The sequence below is a fragment of the Mytilus trossulus genome, chromosome 5 (assembly GCF_036588685.1).
Source record: "Mytilus trossulus isolate FHL-02 chromosome 5, PNRI_Mtr1.1.1.hap1, whole genome shotgun sequence".
Lineage (NCBI taxonomy): Eukaryota > Metazoa > Mollusca > Bivalvia > Mytilida > Mytilidae > Mytilus > Mytilus trossulus.
The window spans coordinates 14316354-14339609 of record NC_086377.1 but is presented as its reverse complement, the minus strand read 5'-3'; the positions used below and the strand labels follow the sequence as shown (position 1 = coordinate 14339609).

The window sequence follows — 23256 nt, the reverse complement described above, 5'->3', positions numbered from 1 at the left end:
ACATTTGACACTTATTCCAAAACCTCACCTATAAGTTCATCCTTAAATGAACGATACGATAAATGTGAAGGACTACTAATGCTTATAATGATTAATGACTTAAAAGCTGCGAATACTCAAAGATGTACGCAGTGTCTGTTTTTTTGTTAGGATGTACAAGTACCCGTCCACATCCACTCTGTGTTTTTGTTGGGATGTACAAGTACCCGTCCACATCCACTCTGTGTTTTTGTTGGGATGTACAAGTACCCGTCCACATCCACTCTGTGTTTTTGTTGGGATGTACAAGTACCCGTCCACATCCACTCTGTGTTTTTGTTTGTCTGATGGTCTTTTCAAATTGATTTTATATTTTGTTCTTATGTTGTACTGTTACTCCACTGTTCCAGGATAGGGATGGTCGGTGTCTTCAAATTAGTTTAACGTCTTTAGTTTATAGTCTAGTGCGAGGAGGAAGGACCAATTTCATCTGATTTTTTTTCACACTATGTCAATTTGAAAAAGGACTTTACTGAAATGTTTGAAATTCAAAATCATTGATTCAAAAACTTGCGACACTATTCGTTATGCCTGCAACTCTTTGACAGTAGATTTTGAAAACAAATTAGAATTAAATTATCACATACACAGCTCTACTTTCGCGTAGGTACAATTTCTGTACTAAAAATCTGTAGGACTGAAAATTTGCTTTTAATATTCAGTACTATTTTGTGACTTTAAAATTATTGTAATATTTAGGTACCTGTATTTTTTTACTTCAAAAGTAAGGTACTTCAGAGTTTGGTTATTACCGTTACATTTTCAGCATTTTGAAAGTTTTTCTATTTCAAATCTCTTAAAATTATGATTTTCAAACATGGAATATTGTATTATTTGTGTACCAAAATATTTAGTACAAACCAAGTACTGTAAAATACAAGTACCTAAATATTACAATAATTTTAAAGTAAAGAAATAGTACTAAATATTAAAAGTAAATTTCCATTACTACATATTTTTAGCACAGAAATAGTACCTATGCAAAAGTAGCTGTGTATCAGGGAAAGGGATGACAATTTTAACCAATTCAAACTTTCTATTGGAAGTGTTCCTTTAGTCTTTTTGTTCTTTCTATATTTATCTATGTATCTGATATTCAGTGGTTGCCGTCTGTTTATGTGGTTCATAAGTGTTTCTCCTTTTTCGTTTTTATATAGATTAGCCTATTGGTTTTCCCGTTTGAGTGGTCTTAAATCAGTAACTTTGAGGGCCCTTTTAGCTAGCTGTTCGGTATGAGCCAATGCTCCGTATTGAAGGCCGTACATTGACCTATAATGGTTTACTTTTATAAATTGTTACTTGGATGGAGAGTTGTTTCATTGGCACTCATACCCCATCTTCCTATATCTGTTATTACTTGGATGGAGAGTTGTCTCATTGGCACTCATACCCCATCTTCCTATTTATATTTATTTATTTAAGTTTCTGCTCATGTTTCGTTTATTTTGTATTCTGTAAGTACCACCCACACCGTCATCCTAAATCACTGAAAACACATTTCAATGTAATGTGTATAATATTGTAAAGGTATTTCTTTTAAAGAAATGACAAAATTTCAAAAATTTCAAACACGAAAAGTTTATTAAATCTTTCAGTTTCAAATATTAGAAAAAGTTAATTTAAAGTGATAAATTCAAAATTTATAGTTCAGTAACTCATCAATAAAACATTTATCATCAGTTAACCTTTTGACCTTAAGTGACCACCTTGGTAATATATATGTTTGTATACATGTTAAAACAGGTACAGCAATAAACCTGCCTTTCTCATCAATAACAACATGTCTATTTTAGTGTTTAAACAAGTCAGTTGGAAAGTACTCTGTCATTTCAGGTACGAAAAGTGCAACAATACACAAAGTTTTTTGCTGCCATCCATGATTTTGTGGTTAGAAATGAACATGACTCTGTTGGTGTTTTGATAGTTTCATATAAAAAGAAAAAAGTAATATATTTTACGTGAAGTTAAATCAATTTATTGATGATTACATATAGAATGTGCTATGCATATACATATGCATATATATAAAACTGAGAACCACCTCCGTGTGCGGGATTTTCTCGCTGCATTTAGGACCCATCGGCGGTTGTCTGCTCTATAGTCGGGTTGTTGCCTCTTTGACACATCCCCCATTTCTATTCTCATGTTTATAACTATGATTTGTTTTACAAAAAAGATGCAAGTTAGTCCAATAAAGATTTCATATTGATTTTCTGTTAATTCGTTTCATGTTGAATACGTGAATATGACCAAGGAGACAACCAATAAAAGAAAAATCGAAGAAAACAAATGATGCCATGAACAGATGAAAAACGAAACAATATAACCATTCTTTATTTTTTTAACGAAACACAAATTCCTTCATTGAATTATGATAATGTTATTTAAACACAAAAAAACCTTCGGTTTTCTTTCGGGTCATGTGATAAAAGGCTATAAAACAAATTAAGGATATGTATCATATACAAAATACTTGTAAAGGTTAAACATGTTTATTGTTCAGTGTCATGTGTATATAAAATGTCGTCTTGACAATTAATTGAAAAAAATGGTTGTTTCAATGTTTATGAAATTTCTGAGTAACTTTTCAGTATTAAGAGTCGAATCAAAGCACATACATGTTTTTTCTACATTGGCTAGAGGAATATGGGGAGGGTTGAGATAAAAAAAAAAAAAAAACATGTTTAACCCGTCTGCATTATTGCGTCTGTCCCAAGTCAAGTGCCTCTGGCCTTTGTTAGTCTTGTTTGATTTTTTTATTTAGTTCCTTTTATATATTTTGGAGTTCAGTACGACGTCCATTATCACTGAACTAGTATACATTTTTGTTTAGGGGCCAGCTGAAGCACGTCTCCAGGAGCGGGATAGCCTCGCTGCATTAACAAGAGTGCACACACTGAAATGTCTCGCCTTCTTTACTTATCATTGATATTATGTTGATAGTCCTAAATATAAAGCTTTATTACAACTGTCACATAAACTTAACATAAACCAAGAAAACTAAACATTGACCTTTGAACCATGAAAATGAGGTCAAGGTCAGATTAACCATGCCAGGCAGACATGTACAGCTAACAATTCTTCCAAACAACAAAAATAGTTGACCTATTGCTTATAGATTAAGAAAACAGACTAAAACACAAAAACTTAACACAGAGCAATGAACCATGAAAATGAGGTCAAGGTCAAATAAAACCTGTGTGACTGACATATAGATCATCAAATATTTCCATACACCAAATAAAGTTGACATATTGCATAAAGGATTCGAAAATAAAGACCAAAAACTCAAAAACTTAACTTTGACCATTGAACCATGAAAATGAGGTCAAGGTCAGATGACACCTGCCAGCTAGACATGTACACCTTACAATCATTCCATACACCAAATACAGTAGACCTATTGCATACAGTATAAGAAAAACAGACCAAAACACAAAAACTTAACTATAACCACTGAACCATGAAAATGAGGTCAAGGTCAGATTACACCTGCCAGTTGGACATGTACACCTTACAATGCTTCCATACACCGAATATACTAGACCCACTGCTTATAGTATCTGAGATATGGACTTGACCACCAAAACTTAACCTTGTTCACTGATCCATGAAATGAGGTCGAGGTCAAGTGAAAATGTCTGACGGGTATGAGGACCTTGCAAGGTACGCACATATCAAATATAGTTATCCTATTACTTATAATAAGAGAGAATTTAACATTACAAAAAATCTTAACTTTTTTTCAAGTAATCACTGAACCATGAAAATGAGGTCAAGGACATTGGACATGTGACTGACGGAAACTTCGTAACATAAGGCATCCACATACAAAGTATGAAGCATCTAGGTATTCCACCTTCTAAAATATAAAGCTTTTAAGAAGTGAGCTAACACCGCCACCGCCGCCGTAGCCGCCGCCGGATCACTATCCCTATGTCGAGCTTTCTGCGACAAAAGTCGCAGGCTCGACAAAAACCCATTATTGGACTTCGCCGGACTGCTATCTGCTCTTTGGTCAGGTCATTGTCTCTTCGACCCTTCCTAATTTCAATTCTCAATTGTATTTCATACTTTTAAGCAGTATATAACATTCATTTGAAGGCCGTACATTGACCTATAATGGTTTACTTTTTTTGTTATTTGGATGGAGAGTTGTCTCATTGGCACTCCTACCACACATTCCTATATCTATTTGTGGCACGAAATGAAATTAAGTGGTATGTCGGTACTTTCAAAAGAATGGAGCAAGAACAATAAGTAATATTAACAAAGATATACAGCTATAAAACGTGGGGTGCATGTCAGTTAAACAGCTATAAAACGTGGAGTGTATGTCAGTTAAACAGCTACAAAACGTGGGGTGCATGTCAGTTAAACAGCTACAAAACGTGGGTGCATGTCAGTTAAACAGCTACAAAACGTGGGTGCATGTCAGTTAAACAGCTACAAAACGTGGGTGCATGTCAGTTATACAGCTATTTTTTAATTTACTTTATTTTGATTGAGTTAAGCCTGCCAATTGATATTTTATCGTGTGTTTTTCTATGTCGTGATGTTACGCTATTGTTTCAGAAAAAGGGAGAAGGTTTTGGTACCTTTAAAACGTTTAATCCCGCTGCAAATGTTTGCATATCAGTCAGGAATCTGATGTACAGTAGTTGTCGTTTGTTTATGAAATTTATACGTGTTTCTCGGTTCTCGTTTTTTATATAGATTACGACCGTTGGTTTTCCCGTTTGAATGGTTTTACACTAGTAATTTTGGGCCCTTTATAGCTTGTTGTTCGGTGTGAGCCAAGGCTCCGTGTTGAAGGCCGTACATTGACCTATATTGGTTTACTTTTTAAAATTGTTATTTGGATGGAGAGTTGTCTCATTGGCACTCACACCACATCTTTCTATATCTACAAAACGACAAAAAAAATAGTTCTTAGTCATGGGTAGTTTATAGGTTGCATGCATGCTAGACTAGTTCCCGGTCGCAATATTCAGAATGTTACACATATACCAATCTTCGTGAAAGAGTATGGCTAATTGCTTATACCTGGAACGTAGTACTGGGAATACACATATACCAATCTTCGTGAGAGTGTATGGCTAATTTCTAATACCTGGAACGTAGTACTGGGAATACACATATACCAATCTTCGTGAGAGTGTATGGCTAATTGCTAATACCTGGAACGTAGTACTGGGAATACACATATACCAATCTTCGTGAGAGTGTATGGCTAATTGCTAATACCTGAAACGTAGTACTGGGAATACACATATACCAATCTTCGTGAGAGTGTATGGCTAATTTCTAATACCTGGAACGTAGTACTGGGAATACACATATACCAATCTTCGTGAGAGTGTATGGCTAATTTTTAATACCTGGAACGTAGTACTGGGAATACACATATACCAATCTTCGTGAGAGTGTATGGCTAATTGCTAATACCTGGAACGTAGTACTGGGAATACACATATACCAATCTTCGTGAGAGTGTATGGCTAATTTCTAATGCCTGGAACGTAGTACTGGGAATACACATATACCAATCTTCGTGAGAGTGTATGGCTAATTTCTAATGCCTGGAACGTAGTACTGGGATTACACATATACCAATCTTCGTGAGAGTGTATGGCTAATTTCTAATACCTGGAACGTAGTACTGGGAATACACATATACCAATCATCGTGAGAGTGTATGGCTAATTGCTAATACCTGGAACGTAGTACTGGGAATACACATATACCAATCTTCGTGAGAGTGTATGGCTAATTGCTAATACCTGGAACGTAGTACTGGGAATACACATGTACCAATCTTCGTGAGAGTGTATGGCTAATTGCTAATGCCTGGAACGTAGTACTGGGAATACAAATATACCAATCTTCGTGAGAGTGTATGGCTAATTTCTAATACCTGGAACGTAGTACTGGGCATACACGTATACCAATTTTCGTGAGAGTGTATGGCTAATTGCTTATACCTGGAACGTAGTACTGGGAATACACATATACCAATCTTTGTGAGAGTGTATGGCTAATTGCTAATACCTGGAACGTAGTACTGGGAATACACATATACCAATCTTCGTGCGAGTGTATGGCTAATTGCTAATGCCTGGAACGTAGTATTGGGAATACAAATATACCAATCTTCGTGAGAGTGTATGGCTAACTTCTAATACCTGGACCGTAGTACTGGGAATACACATATACCAATCTTCGTGAGAGTCTATGGCTAATTGCTAATGCCTGGAACGTAGTATTGGGAATACAAATATACCAATCTTCGTGAGAGTGTATGGCTAATTGCTAATACCTGGAACGTAGTACTGGGAATACAAATATACCAATCTTCGTGAGAGTGTGTGGCTAATTGCTAATACCTGGAACGTAGTACTGGGAATACACATATACCAATCTTTGTGAGAGTGTATGGCTAATTGCTAATGCCTGGAACGTAGTATTTGGAATACAAATATACCAATCTTCGTGAGAGTGTGTGGCTAATTTCTAATACCTGGAACGTAGTACTGGGAATACACATATACCAATCTTCGTGAGAGTGTATGGCTAATTGCTAATACCTGGAACGTAGTACTGGGAATACACATATACCAATCTTCGTGAGAGTGTATGGCTAATTGCTAATGCCTGGAACGTAGTATTTGGAATACAAATATACCAATCTTCGTCAGAGTGTATGGCTAATTGCTAATACCTGGAACGTAGTACTGGGAATACACATATACCAATCTTCGTGAGAGTGTATGGCTAATTGCTAATACCTGAAACGTAGTACTGGGAATACACATATACCAATCTTCGTGAGAGTGTATGGCTAATTTCTAATACCTGGAACGTAGTACTGGGAATACACATATACCAATCTTCGTGAGAGTGTATGGCTAATTTTTAATACCTGGAACGTAGTACTGGGAATACACATATACCAATCTTCGTGAGAGTGTATGGCTAATTGCTAATACCTGGAACGTAGTACTGGGAATACACATATACCAATCTTCGTGAGAGTGTATGGCTAATTTCTAATGCCTGGAACGTAGTACTGGGAATACACATATACCAATCTTCGTGAGAGTGTATGGCTAATTTCTAATGCCTGGAACGTAGTACTGGGATTACACATATACCAATCTTCGTGAGAGTGTATGGCTAATTTCTAATACCTGGAACGTAGTACTGGGAATACACATATACCAATCATCGTGAGAGTGTATGGCTAATTGCTAATACCTGGAACGTAGTACTGGGAATACACATATACCAATCTTCGTGAGAGTGTATGGCTAATTGCTAATACCTGGAACGTAGTACTGGGAATACACATGTACCAATCTTCGTGAGAGTGTATGGCTAATTGCTAATGCCTGGAACGTAGTACTGGGAATACAAATATACCAATCTTCGTGAGAGTGTATGGCTAATTTCTAATACCTGGAACGTAGTACTGGGCATACACGTATACCATTTTTCGTGAGAGTGTATGGCTAATTGCTTATACCTGGAACGTAGTACTGGGAATACACATATACCAATCTTTGTGAGAGTGTATGGCTAATTGCTAATACCTGGAACGTAGTACTGGGAATACACATATACCAATCTTCGTGCGAGTGTATGGCTAATTGCTAATGCCTGGAACGTAGTATTTGGAATACAAATATACCAATCTTCGTGAGAGTGTGTGGCTAATTTCTAATACCTGGAACGTAGTACTGGGAATACACATATACCAATCTTCGTGAGAGTGTATGGCTAATTGCTAATACCTGGAACGTAGTACTGGGAATACACATATACCAATCTTCGTGAGAGTGTATGGCTAATTGCTAATGCCTGGAACGTAGTATTTGGAATACAAATATACCAATCTTCGTCAGAGTGTATGGCTAATTGCTAATACCTGGAACGTAGTACTGGGAATACACATATACCAATCTTCGTGAGAGTGTGTGGCTAATTGCTAATACCTGGAACGTAGTATTGGGAACCAGGATACAGTTATCTGGATGATGCTATTTTGCACAAAATCTCACTTGATACATATGACGTGAGTGTAGCTATAAATGAGAAAGCTACCATACAACAAAAACTAAAATAGAAAAAACACGTCTCGAGTTTCTATAGTTTATACGTTTTTTGTTTTATTGGATTCTGTTGATACTATTTTAATGAAATTCTCTCTGATTCATATACAAAATAATAAATTGTACAAATTAGAAAACAAATAAAATAGAAAAGTTAAAACTTATCACTCCAAGAGTGACGTCATTCGAAAACAAAAAAACTTTTGAAATTTCCCTTTCTTTTAATTTTCTTTTAGTTTTCAAACCGGAGTTTGTTTACGCTGTCGACTGTGACCCACAAAATATTATAGCAAGTTGTTCAACTGTGACCTACAAAATAGATAGCAACTTGTTCAATTCAATTAAATTCAATTCAAAGCTTTATTTATAGTCGGCATGTCACATAACTATACATAAAGCTTTGAATTAAATTGGACAAGTTGGTATATAAAATATATAGCAAAATATATAGCAACTGGTTTAACTGTGACCTACAAAATAGATAGCAACTTTTTCAACTGAACTGTTTCATAAAACACATTCAAACTTCAGTTTGCACGACATAGGAGAAGGTCCGGTAAGGGCCGTTAAGTGCCGATTTTGACCTCGAATTTCAGGTTCATCTGCTAAACGATTTTAGACACTTTTTAAACACTAATGTGTCGACTTCAGTCGATTCAATTAGTTTATGTGAAAGATTTGAACTGATTTAACCATTAAAGACGCTCAAGTTCAAGCTTAAATATGAAAAATCTATCAAATATGCCATGATATGCACATATTTATATAGCAGAAGTATTCTACTTTTAAATATCCAGCTTAAGTTTTACATTTGAATAATTTTGTAATACTTCCATATTTAGGGACAAAAAAGTGGCGCACTTCTTAACTCTTTGGATTTGTTTCATCAGACTTTCAAATATTCGGCATTTTTATAGAAGTTTTTGACGATTTGTTTTATCATATTAAAATAAAATCAACTATAAACTCGTAAAATAAAACATGCAGCAAACGTGTAGTATGTAAACTCGTCAAATATACCAGGATTGAACTTTTGTATTTGCGCTAGACTCAAAGACTCATCAGTGTGGCTCGCATTAGAAAAAAAGTTTAAAGTACAAAGTTGAAGAGCAAAAGTTTTTCGAAATACAGCTAAGGTAATAAGTATGTTTTATTGGTATTACACATTGTATATTCTTCATTACATTAAAAAAAACTGAAAAAAAATCTTACTAATCGCCCCCCCCCCCCCCCCCCCCACAAAAAAAAGGGCAGTAATATTTATAAGCAATGAATGAATTTCTCTTACTATACAAATAACATAGTTATAGAGAATATAGTTTTACCTTAATATCAAAATACAAACGAACAATATTTGTTGTTAAAAAGCCACAAAACACAAAATAAGTACATGTATACCACCATTTGATCGTTTTCTTGGTTTTCATCAATAAACTTATAAAAACCCATAAAATATGTACATGTACCACACATTAAAACAATAACATTAAATATTAAAACACATACGAACAATATTTGTTATTAAAAACCCATAAAATATGTACATGTACCGCCATTTTATTCGTTCCCTTGGTGTTCATCGATAAAGTTCTAATTAGACAGTCATCATTGATAAAGCTATGTGACATTCCGTTAGTTTCGGATTTTTGTCATATTTTATGTGCTTGTTTGTATAGATGAATGAACATGTCAGGTTAATCATAATTATTCTACTATTTTATATTCTAATCAGAACTAGTGTCCGTTTCATCTGAAGTGCTGGTTGTCTTGGGCCATTTCAATGTCCAGTATTGCAGTTTAAAAAGAACGAATTTTAAAAATGAAATTGTTTGGACTTTTGATGTTACAGACTTTAATTTTTGTTATAGAATGTCATAGATTAAGACCAATTAGCAAGTCATTTTATCGTAGAGTTTTGAACAAATATGGTCAGAGACGAATACCACAGCCCTCGTATAATTGGAACAAACGCGGACGTATTGGAGAAAATTTCAACAATTTGAGGAAATTCGGAAACATTCCTGGAAATGCCCCTGCTCCATACGTGAGTATTTTACATTAATCTTTAATTATCAATAATTTTTTGTAGATAAAAAATATTACTTCATTGTTCAAACATAACATATTGATTAATAAATTGAGAATGGAAATTGGGAATGTCTCCAAGAGTAAACAATCCGACCAAAGAACAGTTTATGATACTTTCTTTTACATTAAAATACAAGAAAAATCAAATAAAAATTGGAATACTAGTAAGCGTTTATCCATCTCTGCTTGTTTTACAAAAAAAAAATTGTCTGCTCTTTGGTAAATAATGCTAACCCCTCCCCAACAAAAAAAACAAAAACTTATGTGTTGTGTGTCCAAGAGTTAAAATCTTATTTTATCTATAAAGACATTGATAATTTTGAACCACTTATATCTGAAAAGGAAGTACAATGAACACATATCTACAGAAGTTTTTACAATTTTACGGGGGGAGGGAAGGGTAGCACTATTTATTTTATTTTCAAACAGAAACTTGAAACAAGTTATGAATTTTATTTACCTTTTACGCACTTTTTTTTTGCAGTAGCAAAACTGAAGAATCTTGTATAATTAATTATTAAGTAGATAATTATTATATTTTCGTGCAAAAAAACTCAATAATTTTTTTTTAAAATACCGAAATTAAAATAAACAGCACATAAAAAAATGATGACCCAATAACACTGCAGAATAACACAATTAATTTGAAATGCGTTCGATTAGAACATTAAATCATGCAAATTAAAATCTATGACTTAATTCTTTTACTGTGAACTTTCATCACCTTTTAGTTATTCCATGCATAAAATACGAAAAAATAAATTGGGAAGAATTTAAAAAGTTATACATTGTTCACACTAGGGAGTTCATTTTGGTACCAAAGGGCGATAACTGTGTTATTGGTAAACAAAGGCAACAGTAGTGTTCAAAACTCGTAAATCCATGGACAAAAAACAAAATCGGGATAACAAACTAAAACCGAGGGAAACGCATTAAATATAAGAGGAGAACAACGACAAAACACCGGAACGCAACACACACAGAAACGGACCAAGCATTTGACAAAATCCCACGAGAATAACAAATATAACATCTAAACCAAATACATGAATTTGGGATAAACAAGTACCGTGCCACGTCTTATCTTAATATCTCAAAAATAAGAGAAAACAAACGACACAACATTAAAATGCAACACACACAGAAACGAACAATACTATAACAATGGACATCTTCCTGACTTGGTACAGGACATTTTTAAAGGGGAATAAAAATGGTGGGTTGAACCTGGTTTTGTGGCATGCCAAACCTTCTATAAGCGTCTTCCGAGCGCGTTCTGGTACAGCAAATGGTTTTTCGTTTAAAAATTGATTAAAACAACAATAATTAGAACAAGAATGTGTTTAATTCAAAGCTTTGTGCAGTCTTAAAATATACCAGGCCTGGGACATAAATCAAAATGTATCCATTCCTATATGATTTATAATAAGAAGGTATCTGGATTTTTTACACTTAAACATCAAATGAGACATGCAACTCTTTTTGACTCAATACATATCGTATCCAATTATATACTACTATTCAAGTTTGTCTGGTTTTTAATAGCATTAGGTTTTGTGCAGACGCATATATATGTTACTGCATACAAGCTTTCTGTAAAAACATAAGAACCATTTGTGATTAAGGAAATGATCTACAATGCAATTCTCTGATTTCTTGGCCGGGTTTGTCTATTATCCCGGTCTTTTTAGTTTTATAAGCTCGCCAACGTTTGCACCCGGTTTTAGTTTTTGAAATAGTTGGTCTCGAGAGCATATACATTACATGTAGATCTAGTGTAGTAAAATTGTACAGTTTAATGTTAGTGAACATTTAAGTTTAATGGTCGGTAAGAATATTTGTCAGCTAGAACTTATCTAACGTGAAATCTGTAATTATATGTTGTTTAACACACTTTACTCAGTCACAGTAAAACCCGAGCTGTAACCTAAAATTCAAACTTAATCTGTTATTGCTTTGTTAACAAGATATGGATTTTTATAATTGTTGAAGGCCTTACGGTGACCTCAGAAACATATAATACTAGTACATGTATTGAATGTCTTTGGTGACCTATGTTAATTAATTTAGGTAATTTGGTTTCTGGCGAATATATGTCTCATTGGCAATCATACTGGGTACTACATCTTCATATTGTAAGTTAAATACAAAATATGCAAAAGAAGATGATAAAAAAGGGAATTAAACAATCTGTTTTATCGTTGAAATTGTCATCAAATATTGTAATCAGATCAGAAGTCGGTCAAATGAAACTAAACTTATACCGTCACATATTATGTTACTCGACTATTTCAAATACTATACAACCTACATGGATGTACTAACTCCTGATTACAATAAAGCGTGGAATTACGTACATATAGGTTCTTAGTATATATATCCTCGCTTACTGACAGCGTGATAAATAAAAACGATTAAATAAAAGCAAGCGCAAATATAAACGTGTCATTTTGGATATTTTTACAACATGTATATATAATGTCAACATGCGACCATGTTTATTGTTTCGTCTTCCTATATAAATTTTATATATACCACAAAATGTTGACATTCGAAGACAACAGGACAATCATACTGTCAATCTGGTATTAACTGGATCACACCAGTAAGGGAAACATCATTTAACTCTTAAAAAAGGGGGTAATTTGATGAAAAAAAATATTGTTGTCTAGCAGATGACAACTTAATATTCTGAACGCATTTTTTCCAATACCTAAGTGTTTTTTGAAGAAAAAAAAAATAATTTAAATGAAAGCGTCGAATACCTCCTCTGACATTAAAATTTTAAAACTATAATGACTTAAGACAAACCCGGTTTGAACTAATTGAAGGAAACTTGAGTTTAAAAGGAGGAATTGGCTGTTCTGTTTGGAAATTATTAAGGCAACGGTTTGTGCTATTCTCTTTGCTCCCCTCTTTTTTCAGATACTTTCAAACTTTTGGGACATTTCTCAACCGGAACCTTTGGTCTGAGGTTAACAATTAGTGAATATTTCTTAGTGGAAAAAAAACCTTTGCATTCTTCAAAAAAAAAAAGCAAACATTTAAAATGTGTTATTCAGAATCCAACCGTAGTGTAAATTCATCGTAGGAAATGTAGAAAAATCCGTCCATTCGGCACAAATCTTAAGTCAATCAGTGTTATTCATATCAGCCCAGGTCTCAGACTAGTTTATTACCGGAAGTGAGTAGACACTATGACATAAGACATTCATAATGATTTCGTTTACATAGTCCATTATGTGTGGTACTCAATACGGTTATGAATTTAAATTACCTTGGCTGTACACAAGCACCTGTCTCAGAAAAAAAATCCTTTATTTTTTTTATTAAAATTATTAAAAATATTCGTCGGGTGCTTGTCCCTGTGACACATTCCCAATTTCCATTCCCAATTGTATTTTGAATGAAGAACTGCCAGTCAAAATCTGAAAGCGGTCCAGACCAGAATAAGTCAGTTGCTAACCTTTTAAAGTTTTTATTATTAATTTGTGTTAATATATATAAATACGGCATTGTACTCGAGAACAGATATATTCTTTATAAGGAAAAGACAATAAATATTCTGGATAAATAACTGTCATATTTAAACCATCAAATGATCAGTTAAATAGTATTGTTGCTTTTAGGGGGTCGTTTGAATCTATTGTTGTCCAAAACAATATAAGGTTATTATGACACACCAAAGAATGATGAGTACATAGTTGTACTTTATTTACTGTTTATATCAATTTGTCTCATTAAATGGCGTAATTTATTTCAATTATTAAAAAATTGTCATTTTCTAAAATGTGCAGTGAGCCAAGGATCCGTATTGAAGGCCGTTCATTGACCTATAATGGTTTACCTTTTTTTTAAATTGTTATTTGGATGGAGAGTTGTCTCATTGGCACTCTGATTTCACATCATATCTTCCTATATCTATAAAAAAGTAATTCGATTAATATATTCCGACACTATGAATATTCATGTATTTTATTGATCTTTAGTCGATGAAAGCTGCAAACAAATAAAAATCAACAAGTAGCGAAACGTTGCTTTGTTTTTTCTGCTTTGCGATGCCTTACATGTTTTTTCGGAACAGAAGCTAAAAAAATTTCATAGAAATGATAAAATATTATTCTTACTAAAAAGTTGATTATGTTTTTGTTCTTTTTCTTTTCAAAAAATTGCAGACGTTTATCATGGGTTCCAATATTTCAAATAATTATGACGTCTTGAAAGGCTATTATATTTTTTTTCTTTGACGTAAGGCGTCAAACAAACAAAAATATAATAGCCTTTTTTAAAAGACGTCATAATTATTTAAGGCGTCAAAGAAAAAAATTTATTATAGCCTTTCAAGACGTCATAATTATTTGGACTAGGGTTCCAAAATCGAAAGGGCGGAGTCAATATTTCTTTGTCTAACTGAACACTTGCATGATAAGTTTTGAATGATATATGAGAAGTCGAGATTGATTTTCTTTATATGATATGCGATGTGTGTATCAAGTTCTTTACACATATAATAATATACACCTATTGACTGGGTGTGAGGGTAATAGCAAGTTTGTTGTCCCTGAGGTACCAACTATTGCTCGAGGCGAAGGAACAACAAACTTGCTATTACCCGCACACCCAGTCATTAGGTGTTTTATTATACTGAACAACACAGCCATTAAGTATTTTATATATATACCAAATAACTAATTTTCTAAAAGTGTATTTATATCATCTGAAAGAAAACAAAAATGTCACATAACTTTATATGCACATGATGAACTATACTTTTTTTTATAATTCGTTTTGTATTAATAAATATTTCATTAATTTCAATCAAGACTAGAAATACTTGTGTTAAACTTATTGTGCATATTAAAAATTCTAGCTAAAATACACCAAATACAAATTCACTTTTAATATACGGAGAGCGAACCCATATTAAGAATAAGGTACTATATTTTAGATCTTTGAAAAATTCCCCATGAAGATTTTGTTTTCTTTTTTATAATTGCTTCTTATAAGTGAAATTACAATCAACACAAACAGATTCCACCGTTTACAATATTAGCGGGAGTTTGACGTTGCAAAGCATACGTAACCAAGCAGAAGTCAATGACATCATTTTCGTCCAATGAAAAATAAGCATGAAAAAGTACGGGAAAGATGATTATGAAACTATTCACCGGGGCAATAGTCTTTGAAACTATTGACTGGCAAATGGTTCCGTGGAATGAAATAGCACAACTATTTCATTACTTTTTATATAGAAAAAACACACTGAAGTATAATAATAATAAGATATGATCTATTCAACATCGGATTTGAAAAGTATTACTACAGCGTTGCGCATTTATTTGGTATAATTATTACACGATACAGTGTGAAAGTACATATATATATATACAGGATTTATATATTTTAGTATAACACTATTTTTTCTATTTATTTTTCAGCCAAAGATGAAATTGGACGGCGTCAATGCACGCGTCATTCCTATACAGGTCGCCAAAAAGGCCATCAAAGTTTGGAAAGAAACGGAAATTAATTTTGATTACAGTAGACGTCCAAGAATGTGTCCAAACAACTTCATAGCTAAATGTCGAGAGTTCCCGTATTACGTTCTCAACGGGAAACCAACGAGAAAGTGTGTGACATTGTGTAAAGGGAAGCCATGCTTTAAACCTTGTATCTGTGAGTGCCTACCCAAGGCCAAGGTCAAATTCTCTAAAGCTTTAATTCCGCATTTGTTGATACCAGTAGAAAAACAACAGCTTATACCATTTTGTAATAAACATCAGACTGTGTCCTGCACAGCGCAGATTTATGGCGAATCTACAAACTATTTATGTGCCATTGGCTGTGGTGAAGGGGTATGTCCTTTAACCTGCAATTGTCAATGTTTAGCCGACAGACCAGGAAGAACCTTTATAAGTGAAGTTGTTGGCAATTCTAACAGTTTGAATTTAAGAAGAGAACTCAATTTAAATGAACAACACAACTTTGACGCGGCGCTCGGACTTGGAATGGCTGCTGGTGGACATATAGACGGAGGCATTATTGGAACTGTTGGTGAACATATAGACGGAGGCATTTTTAGAACTGGTGGTGAACATATAGACGGAGGCATTCGTAGAACTGTAGGAGAGCTGACTGATATCGGAAACGGAATAGTTTTTGATGGCCCTGAGTTAGGCTTAGGAGGCAGTAATGGTGCTGTAGCTATTTTTGACGGCGTGCACCTTCCCTTCCCTAGACCCAGTAACCATGGTAATGGGGTTCTGATATCTGAGGGAGGAAATATTGTAGGAGGAGTTCAAAATATTGGTGGCGATAGAACAGCTATTTGGGATGGACCAGATGGAGTTCTGCTCGACAATGGACTTCCGGTAATTGGCAATACATTTCCTCAACCGTTACATGGTCTACAAGGTGATGCATTTGGTGAACCAATAAGACTAGTCTCGCCCATTGATGGTTCTGTAGCAGGTCCAATACAAGCACACGAGCTGCCAATCGCACCTCTTCAAGGTATCGAAACTGAAACAGTACAAGTGAAAATCGATGTCCACAGTCCTGCAGGTCCAGGACAGGGACTTGGAGCAATTGACGGTCTAGGTGGTAATAATGGTCACGGTGGCATTGGTGGCATTGGTGGTCAAGGCCACGGTAATGGTGGTCATGGGCATGGTCACATTGCTTCACATACAAATGGTGGCAATGGTCATAATTTAGGAGCTGGCGGAATACCTGTAGGCAATCCTTTTGACATGGCCGGTGGAAATAATGGCGGTGTAGGCAGTCATGGAGCAGGAGGGACTAATATGGGCCATGGTTTTATTGATTTTGGTACAGTTAATGGCAATGGTGGAGGTCATGGTAATGGTGGAGGTCATCTTGAAATGGGCGGGGCTGGAAGTCATAGTAATGGAGGAGGTCACACTGGAACAGGTGGGAATGGTGCTCATGTTGGTGGTCATGGTAATGGTGGAGTTAATTTAGGAAAAGGTGGGCCTGGAGGTCATGGTAACGCAGGAGGTAATTTTGGATTGGCCGGGGCTGGAGGCCATGGTAATAGTGGAGGTAATGGTGGAAATGGCGGAGTTGGAGGTCATGGTGGAAATGGTGGGACTGGAGGTCATGGTGGAAAAGGCGGAACTGGAAGTAGCGGTCATGGTGGAAGTAAAGGAGGACCCGGAACTAATTCCGGGATCGGATCTGCAAATAACTTAAAACTTAAGATACCCGGATCTGGCAATAAGCCTGGAGGAGCAATCAACCTTGACCTGAGTGGTATACTTGCCCAATTACCAGGTATGGGTTTTGGTGGTGAAGGAAATGAAATATTAAATGCAGTTGGTGGAAATGGAATTGGCGGGAAAGGAGGTATAGACTTGTTTGGAGGTAATCAAATGACTTCCACTGGAACAGGGTTTGATCTTTTTAGTGGTTCAAAGAGGTCTGACACTTCACCATTTGGTAAATTAGGAACACAGATGCCGTTTGATGCTTTTAATCTGGGATCAATGTCCTCAACCGGAACCGTTGGGAATACAGCAGCAAAGGGGACTCCTGCTATGGAAGTCGGAATGGCTTCACTCTTTTCACAAATGATGGGAGGCGGAGCAGAGGAGAGCTGCTTACCGGGAACTGTTCTATCTTGTACCGTAACACCGGAATGGAGTCATACTCCCGGACTTCTTAAATGGTGTAATAACAATTGCCCTAAAGGCGTCTGTGATAGAGAGAGATGTAGTTGTACATGTATGACACAAGATCAAATTCTACTTTCTAAACTTATGATCTAACTCATATCTTACTTTTCTATGGAATTATACATTCCGTTTAAAAATACCATTGAAAGTTCATTGTTCGATAAAACTGCCATACATTTATTATCAACTCTGCCACTCGCTTTTAAGGTTAAAATAATGGCTGTGAAATCGATCTCGATCGATCATATTGTTTATATCAATTTTTGTCCATTGTGGGGGAAAATGTATGTATTGGGATACTTCATTTCATGGTTTTTTAAAGTTCTGCATAAAACAAACAATTTTATTTTCATTCTTATCGCTTGAACAAGTTAAATTCTTAGTTCACATATACCCGCGAAATCCTGGAAATAAGTTCATCCATGAAATCCAGGGAAATAAAGACACTCACGAAAAACTTTGTACAATAACAAGAAAGAAATTTGGAATGATTGCCCATGAGACAAAGGGCCTAATTGACTTTGATGAAGTTAACCATACGGACCTTCTACAATGAACAAAACGCAAAAAATTTAACAAGTCAATAATATGTTATGTATAGATTGACCGTAATTTATACTTAAATGTTCATAATGAAGGAGTAGTTTTACAAAGAGTCACTGTCGGAGTTGTTTTGACGTAAGGTTATGAGAGGTACTTGTATATGATAGACAAAAGTACAAAAATAAAATTTGGGAAATATATTGTTTTTGAATCGTATACATTTCCATTTCCATTTTTCATGTATTAAACTTTCGGTATGTATTTATGTAATAAAAGAGGGACGAAAGATACCAGAGGAACAATCAAACTAATACATCAAAAGTAAACTGACAACGCCATAGCTAAAAATGAAAAAAAGACAAAGAGACAAACAATAGTACACATGACCCAACATAGAAAACTAAAGAATAAGCAACACCAAAAACGAGGGATGATCTCAGGTGATCAGGAAGGGTAAGCAGATCCTGATCCACATGTGGCACCCGTCGCGTTGCTTAAGTGATAACACATTCGGTAAACAGACAATTTCGGTAGGCCACCCTGTGCAAGGCAAGGGCTGAAAAGCAGGTCAAGGTCGTTAAATAATTCCATCATCATCAACAGTTAATAAAAACATTATTTTAAGTGATATCTGGATTATGTATAATGATAAAAAAAGTTATCTGGATTGTGTAGTCTTTTCGATTAATTATAAAGTCATGATCTTTTTTTATTTTTTAAATTTAACTAGAAAAGTATTAATCTAGAAATTAAGTTCATAACAACTTTCTGCTCCGGATACGAATTTTACCAACACAACAGTATAAAGCTAATAGTAGGCAAGGTTTTCGGCTCTCCGAACTTATCCGAAGGCATGTCTGTTGAGTTTATGAGCCTCGGTCTCTGCACCGGAGAGTTGCAACAGTACATAAAACCATGCCAATCACTAACGCCAGACTCGTTCAAGAAAATAATCATACAAAAAAACACTAACAACGACGAAAAGCATTTTGTCAAAGTAGCCAGTCTTTGTACATGCACATGTAGTGGTGATGCCCAAACAGTTGCACACAATTACCCCATTTGCCTTTTTTTTATAACATAAACTAGAAAAATAATACACACACTTCAAGACCTCCACAAGATACTATCTTTTCCGTTATGATCGAAGCCAAAATACTAAATTAAGTTTTATTTTGATTTGAAAATAAATAAATAAATGTAACCAACCACAGACATAAAAGAAGAGTAAAAAGGTATACATGAGAGATACATTTCTGAATATAAAAGATTTCCATAGTTTCATCGATGCATATTTGATAAAACATAGGGATAGAATTGCACAAAAAATGCATAATTCTGTCAAATAACAATGTAGATTTTCAAAGTCAGAAAACGCATCATTGATTGTCCGATGTCATATCTTTGATGATGTTGTTTAATTTTTTTTTGTGTTGATATCAAATTATTCATTATTTAAAAGATTTAAAACTCATCAATTAGAGACGATTTAGAGATTGTGTTTGTATAGACACCTGTATTTTGTTGAATATAAAATACGAAGATGTGGTACGATTTCCAATGAGACAAATATCGGACATCACGTAGATTTAAGCAATAATATGTTTCCATACGACCTTTTACAACGAGCAAAACCCATACCCTATAGTCAACAATGGGTTTCCGTACGACCTTTAACAACGAGCAAAACCCATACCCTATAGTCAACAATAGGTTTCTGTACTACCTTTAACAACGAGCAAAACCCATATCCTATAGTCAACAATAGGTTTCTGTACTACCTTTAACAACGAGCAAATACTATATATATTAAAAAGAAGATGTGGTATGATATTCAACGAGACAACTGTCCACAAGAGACAAAAAATGACAGACAGTCACATTAACAACTAAAAGTCACCGTACGGCCTTCAACAATGAACAAAGCCCATACCGCATAGTCAGCTATAAAAGGCCCCGATATGACAGTGTAAAACAATGCAAACGAGAAACCTATAGTCAATACTAGGTTTCCGTACATTTACATTAATACTTTATGTTTTCTGTATATGTCTTTCATTAGTTTTTGTTGTTTGATTGACGTTTTATGGGCGTTATTTCACATCTTATTATAATCGTACCAGGTACAAGAATATAAACGTTTATAATGTAAATCATAGGTATTATGTTCTTTGCGGTAGAATTTTCTTATACTTTGCCAAAATGAAGATTTTACTAGGCTCATTTCAAAAATATATTAAAAAGGATGGATCACCTTGCTATTTTTCAAGCTATGAATCGTTGAAAATTGTCTAAACTTGCTTAAAATGATCATGAAAAAGCACATTTAAGGGCATAAAAAGAAATCAATTAGATAAAATTTTGAAAAGATAGGCTTTATAATAGGCATTTAGAAAACAGAAATAAAAAATGGTGTCACCGAACTGGTTTTCTTGCTACAAGTAAAAATTAAAACAAATGCCTATCAGTCCAGTATATTTTTTTACTAAAAGAGTCATCTCTCATTAAATGGCTCAGTTGAAAAACTTGATTCTAAAACACAAATGTTTAGTATTTGTTTAAACATTTTGGATACTGCAATAAATAATCAAGTTTTCTGTTTATAAATAAACAGTCTAACCAATACAATTGCACATCTGTTTAAACATTTGCAGATTTGGGCAAATAACTAGACTGATTGTGTACTACGATAGTACAATCCAAGATGGCGATAAACCACGAATCTATCTTCAGTCAAAATAATCGAATTCAAATGAGCGACAATATGTTTGATGAAGAGAAATAGCGTTTTCTTCTGAGCGTGAAGCGGAGTCCAATAATCTCGATGGAAATGACATATGCCAATGGTTATACAACTGCATACAAAATATCATTAACATACCACTAGTGGTTCCGTCAAGCGAGACCAAAAATGACAACAGACATCTAAAAACAATCTGAAGTATATACATTATGGGATTTTCTCATGTTTGAAGGCTTTAAAGCAGCATATAATTGCTAATATCCAAATTTTTGAAATTTTATATTTTTGTTAAGGGGTCAAAGTAAATACTGTGTCAAAATTTTATCAAAATTAAACGAGCAAAATTAATTTTAGTGACAGTGTTGGGTACCACCTTAAAGAGAAATTGGAAATTACATTGATTTCATTATGTGTATAAGAATTGTCAGTTTGTGTTGATACATCAATAGTTTTAGCTGAATTACCACATACTTTTCCTAGTCATCTGTGTGCAGGAAAGTCATGTTGCCAATTTTGGACATAGTCTGAACCTCGACCTCGACCTGCATTACCCTGGAACTGTTTTTGACTTTGACAGTCTTTAGCAGCATGATTCATTACAGTTTTTCGTTTAATCCAGCATGAACTACAAAAATGTTCCTCCAATAAACCCAGAGTATTTTTGAGTAATTCTTTTTTGTTGCATGAACCTTTGTTGTAAGCTGAACAATAAAACCTAGGATGAGACTGATACAAGCGACGTGCTTTGCAAAATTCAAAATTGTCATTCCATGAAGCACGACCACTTTCTATTTCTCGTAGTACATCTTTGTGAAATGCAAGCACATCAGACCATATAAATTGTTCACTATAAAACATAAGCTGTGTCAGATGTTCAGCACGTTTGTCTCTATATTCTGCGGGTTCAATATTATGTATAATGTAATTTTCTCCTCTGACAAGAGCAGGCATACTTAAGGACATGAATTCGATATCGTCACTCCCGGCAAACTCATGAGGCCATGCGATATGAAAAATTGCCTTATCACTAGATTTTCTAGACGAACCAGATTTTGAAAGGTTTTTATTCTTTTTGAGTTTGAATTTAGGATAGTTAAGTGTTTTGAATGTTTGTGTGAAATGAATCTCACCTTCTGATTCTGTATCACTATCGGAATCATCAGATATGAATAATTTGCTCACTAATCCTTTCTGTTTTTCTGTTATTTTCTGTTTCAAGTCTTCGTCTTTTCTCAAGGATTTTAAATCAATTTTGTTAGTTTGGTCCTGTTTTTGTTTCACGTTAAAGTCCGTTTGCTTAGGTTTCTTTTTCAGAGTTTTGTTCTTTTCGACAAGTTCACGCAATTTAATTTCTTCTAAAAGTTTTTCATTCTCTTGCTCTAGAGCTGACAAAGTCTCGTCAAGGCTTTGTTTCGGGGTTTTGGGTACATTACCCGCCATGGTTTCCAGCGCGCCATTTTAACTTTTATCGGGGGTGGAAGAATGATTTTCTAAAGACATAGCATTAGCACCCTGTCCCTGATTACGTGTATCAAAAGAAAAGTCATAAGATATATTCTTTGGACATCTGATCCCCGTTGGTCCTCTATGATCAACAACTTTGATCCCACAAAAGCTACAAATCCTTTGGGACATAAAAACGTGGTTTCCAAATTGGATCGATAATTGATGTGCTAAACTTATCTCTTTTAAGAAAGAGCTATATTGGTGAATCTAAAACATGGAGTACGCCCCGAACAAATTAAACAAAATGACTAGCCATTTTTAACCAAAAAATATTCCAGGAAGAAAAAATAATCAAACGGTATGTGATCGACCCTTAGTATAATTATGCGGAGGAAAGATGTAACTGTTCATCGTAAATGAGCTCTAAATTAATTTGTGTGCAACAAATCACTATTCCATTGTCAGTTTGTTTGAATATCCCTTTGTAAACTTGTCCCTCTCTACGTTGTATTAAAGAAGACTTGGAACAATATTCTGTAATTTACGGAAGCCGATAAGGGCCATTCAAAAAAAATATTTTATGTCGTTA

At 34.6% G+C, this 23256-nt stretch overlaps 1 protein-coding gene across 1 annotated transcript; it reads left to right on the top strand.

The window, feature by feature from the left end:
• The first annotated feature begins 9813 nt into the window (after positions 1–9813).
• Positions 9814–18678, top strand: LOC134718560 (uncharacterized PE-PGRS family protein PE_PGRS54-like). The gene is made up of 2 exons (XM_063581162.1): positions 9814–10194; positions 15677–18678. The coding sequence occupies exons 1-2, from the start codon at positions 9970–9972 to the stop codon at positions 18026–18028; spliced, it is 2577 nt and encodes an 858-aa protein (XP_063437232.1). The 5' UTR covers positions 9814–9969; the 3' UTR covers positions 18029–18678.
• The last annotated feature ends 4578 nt before the right edge of the window (positions 18679–23256 follow it).

Coding starts and splice junctions, on each gene's coding strand:
- LOC134718560 (XM_063581162.1), top strand. CDS start 9,970: ATGAAATTGTTTGGACTTTTGATGTTACAGACTTTAATTTTTGTTATA. Junction 10,195..15,676: donor GAAATGCCCCTGCTCCATAC/GTGAGTATTTTA, acceptor TTTATTTTTCAG/CCAAAGATGAAATTGGACGG.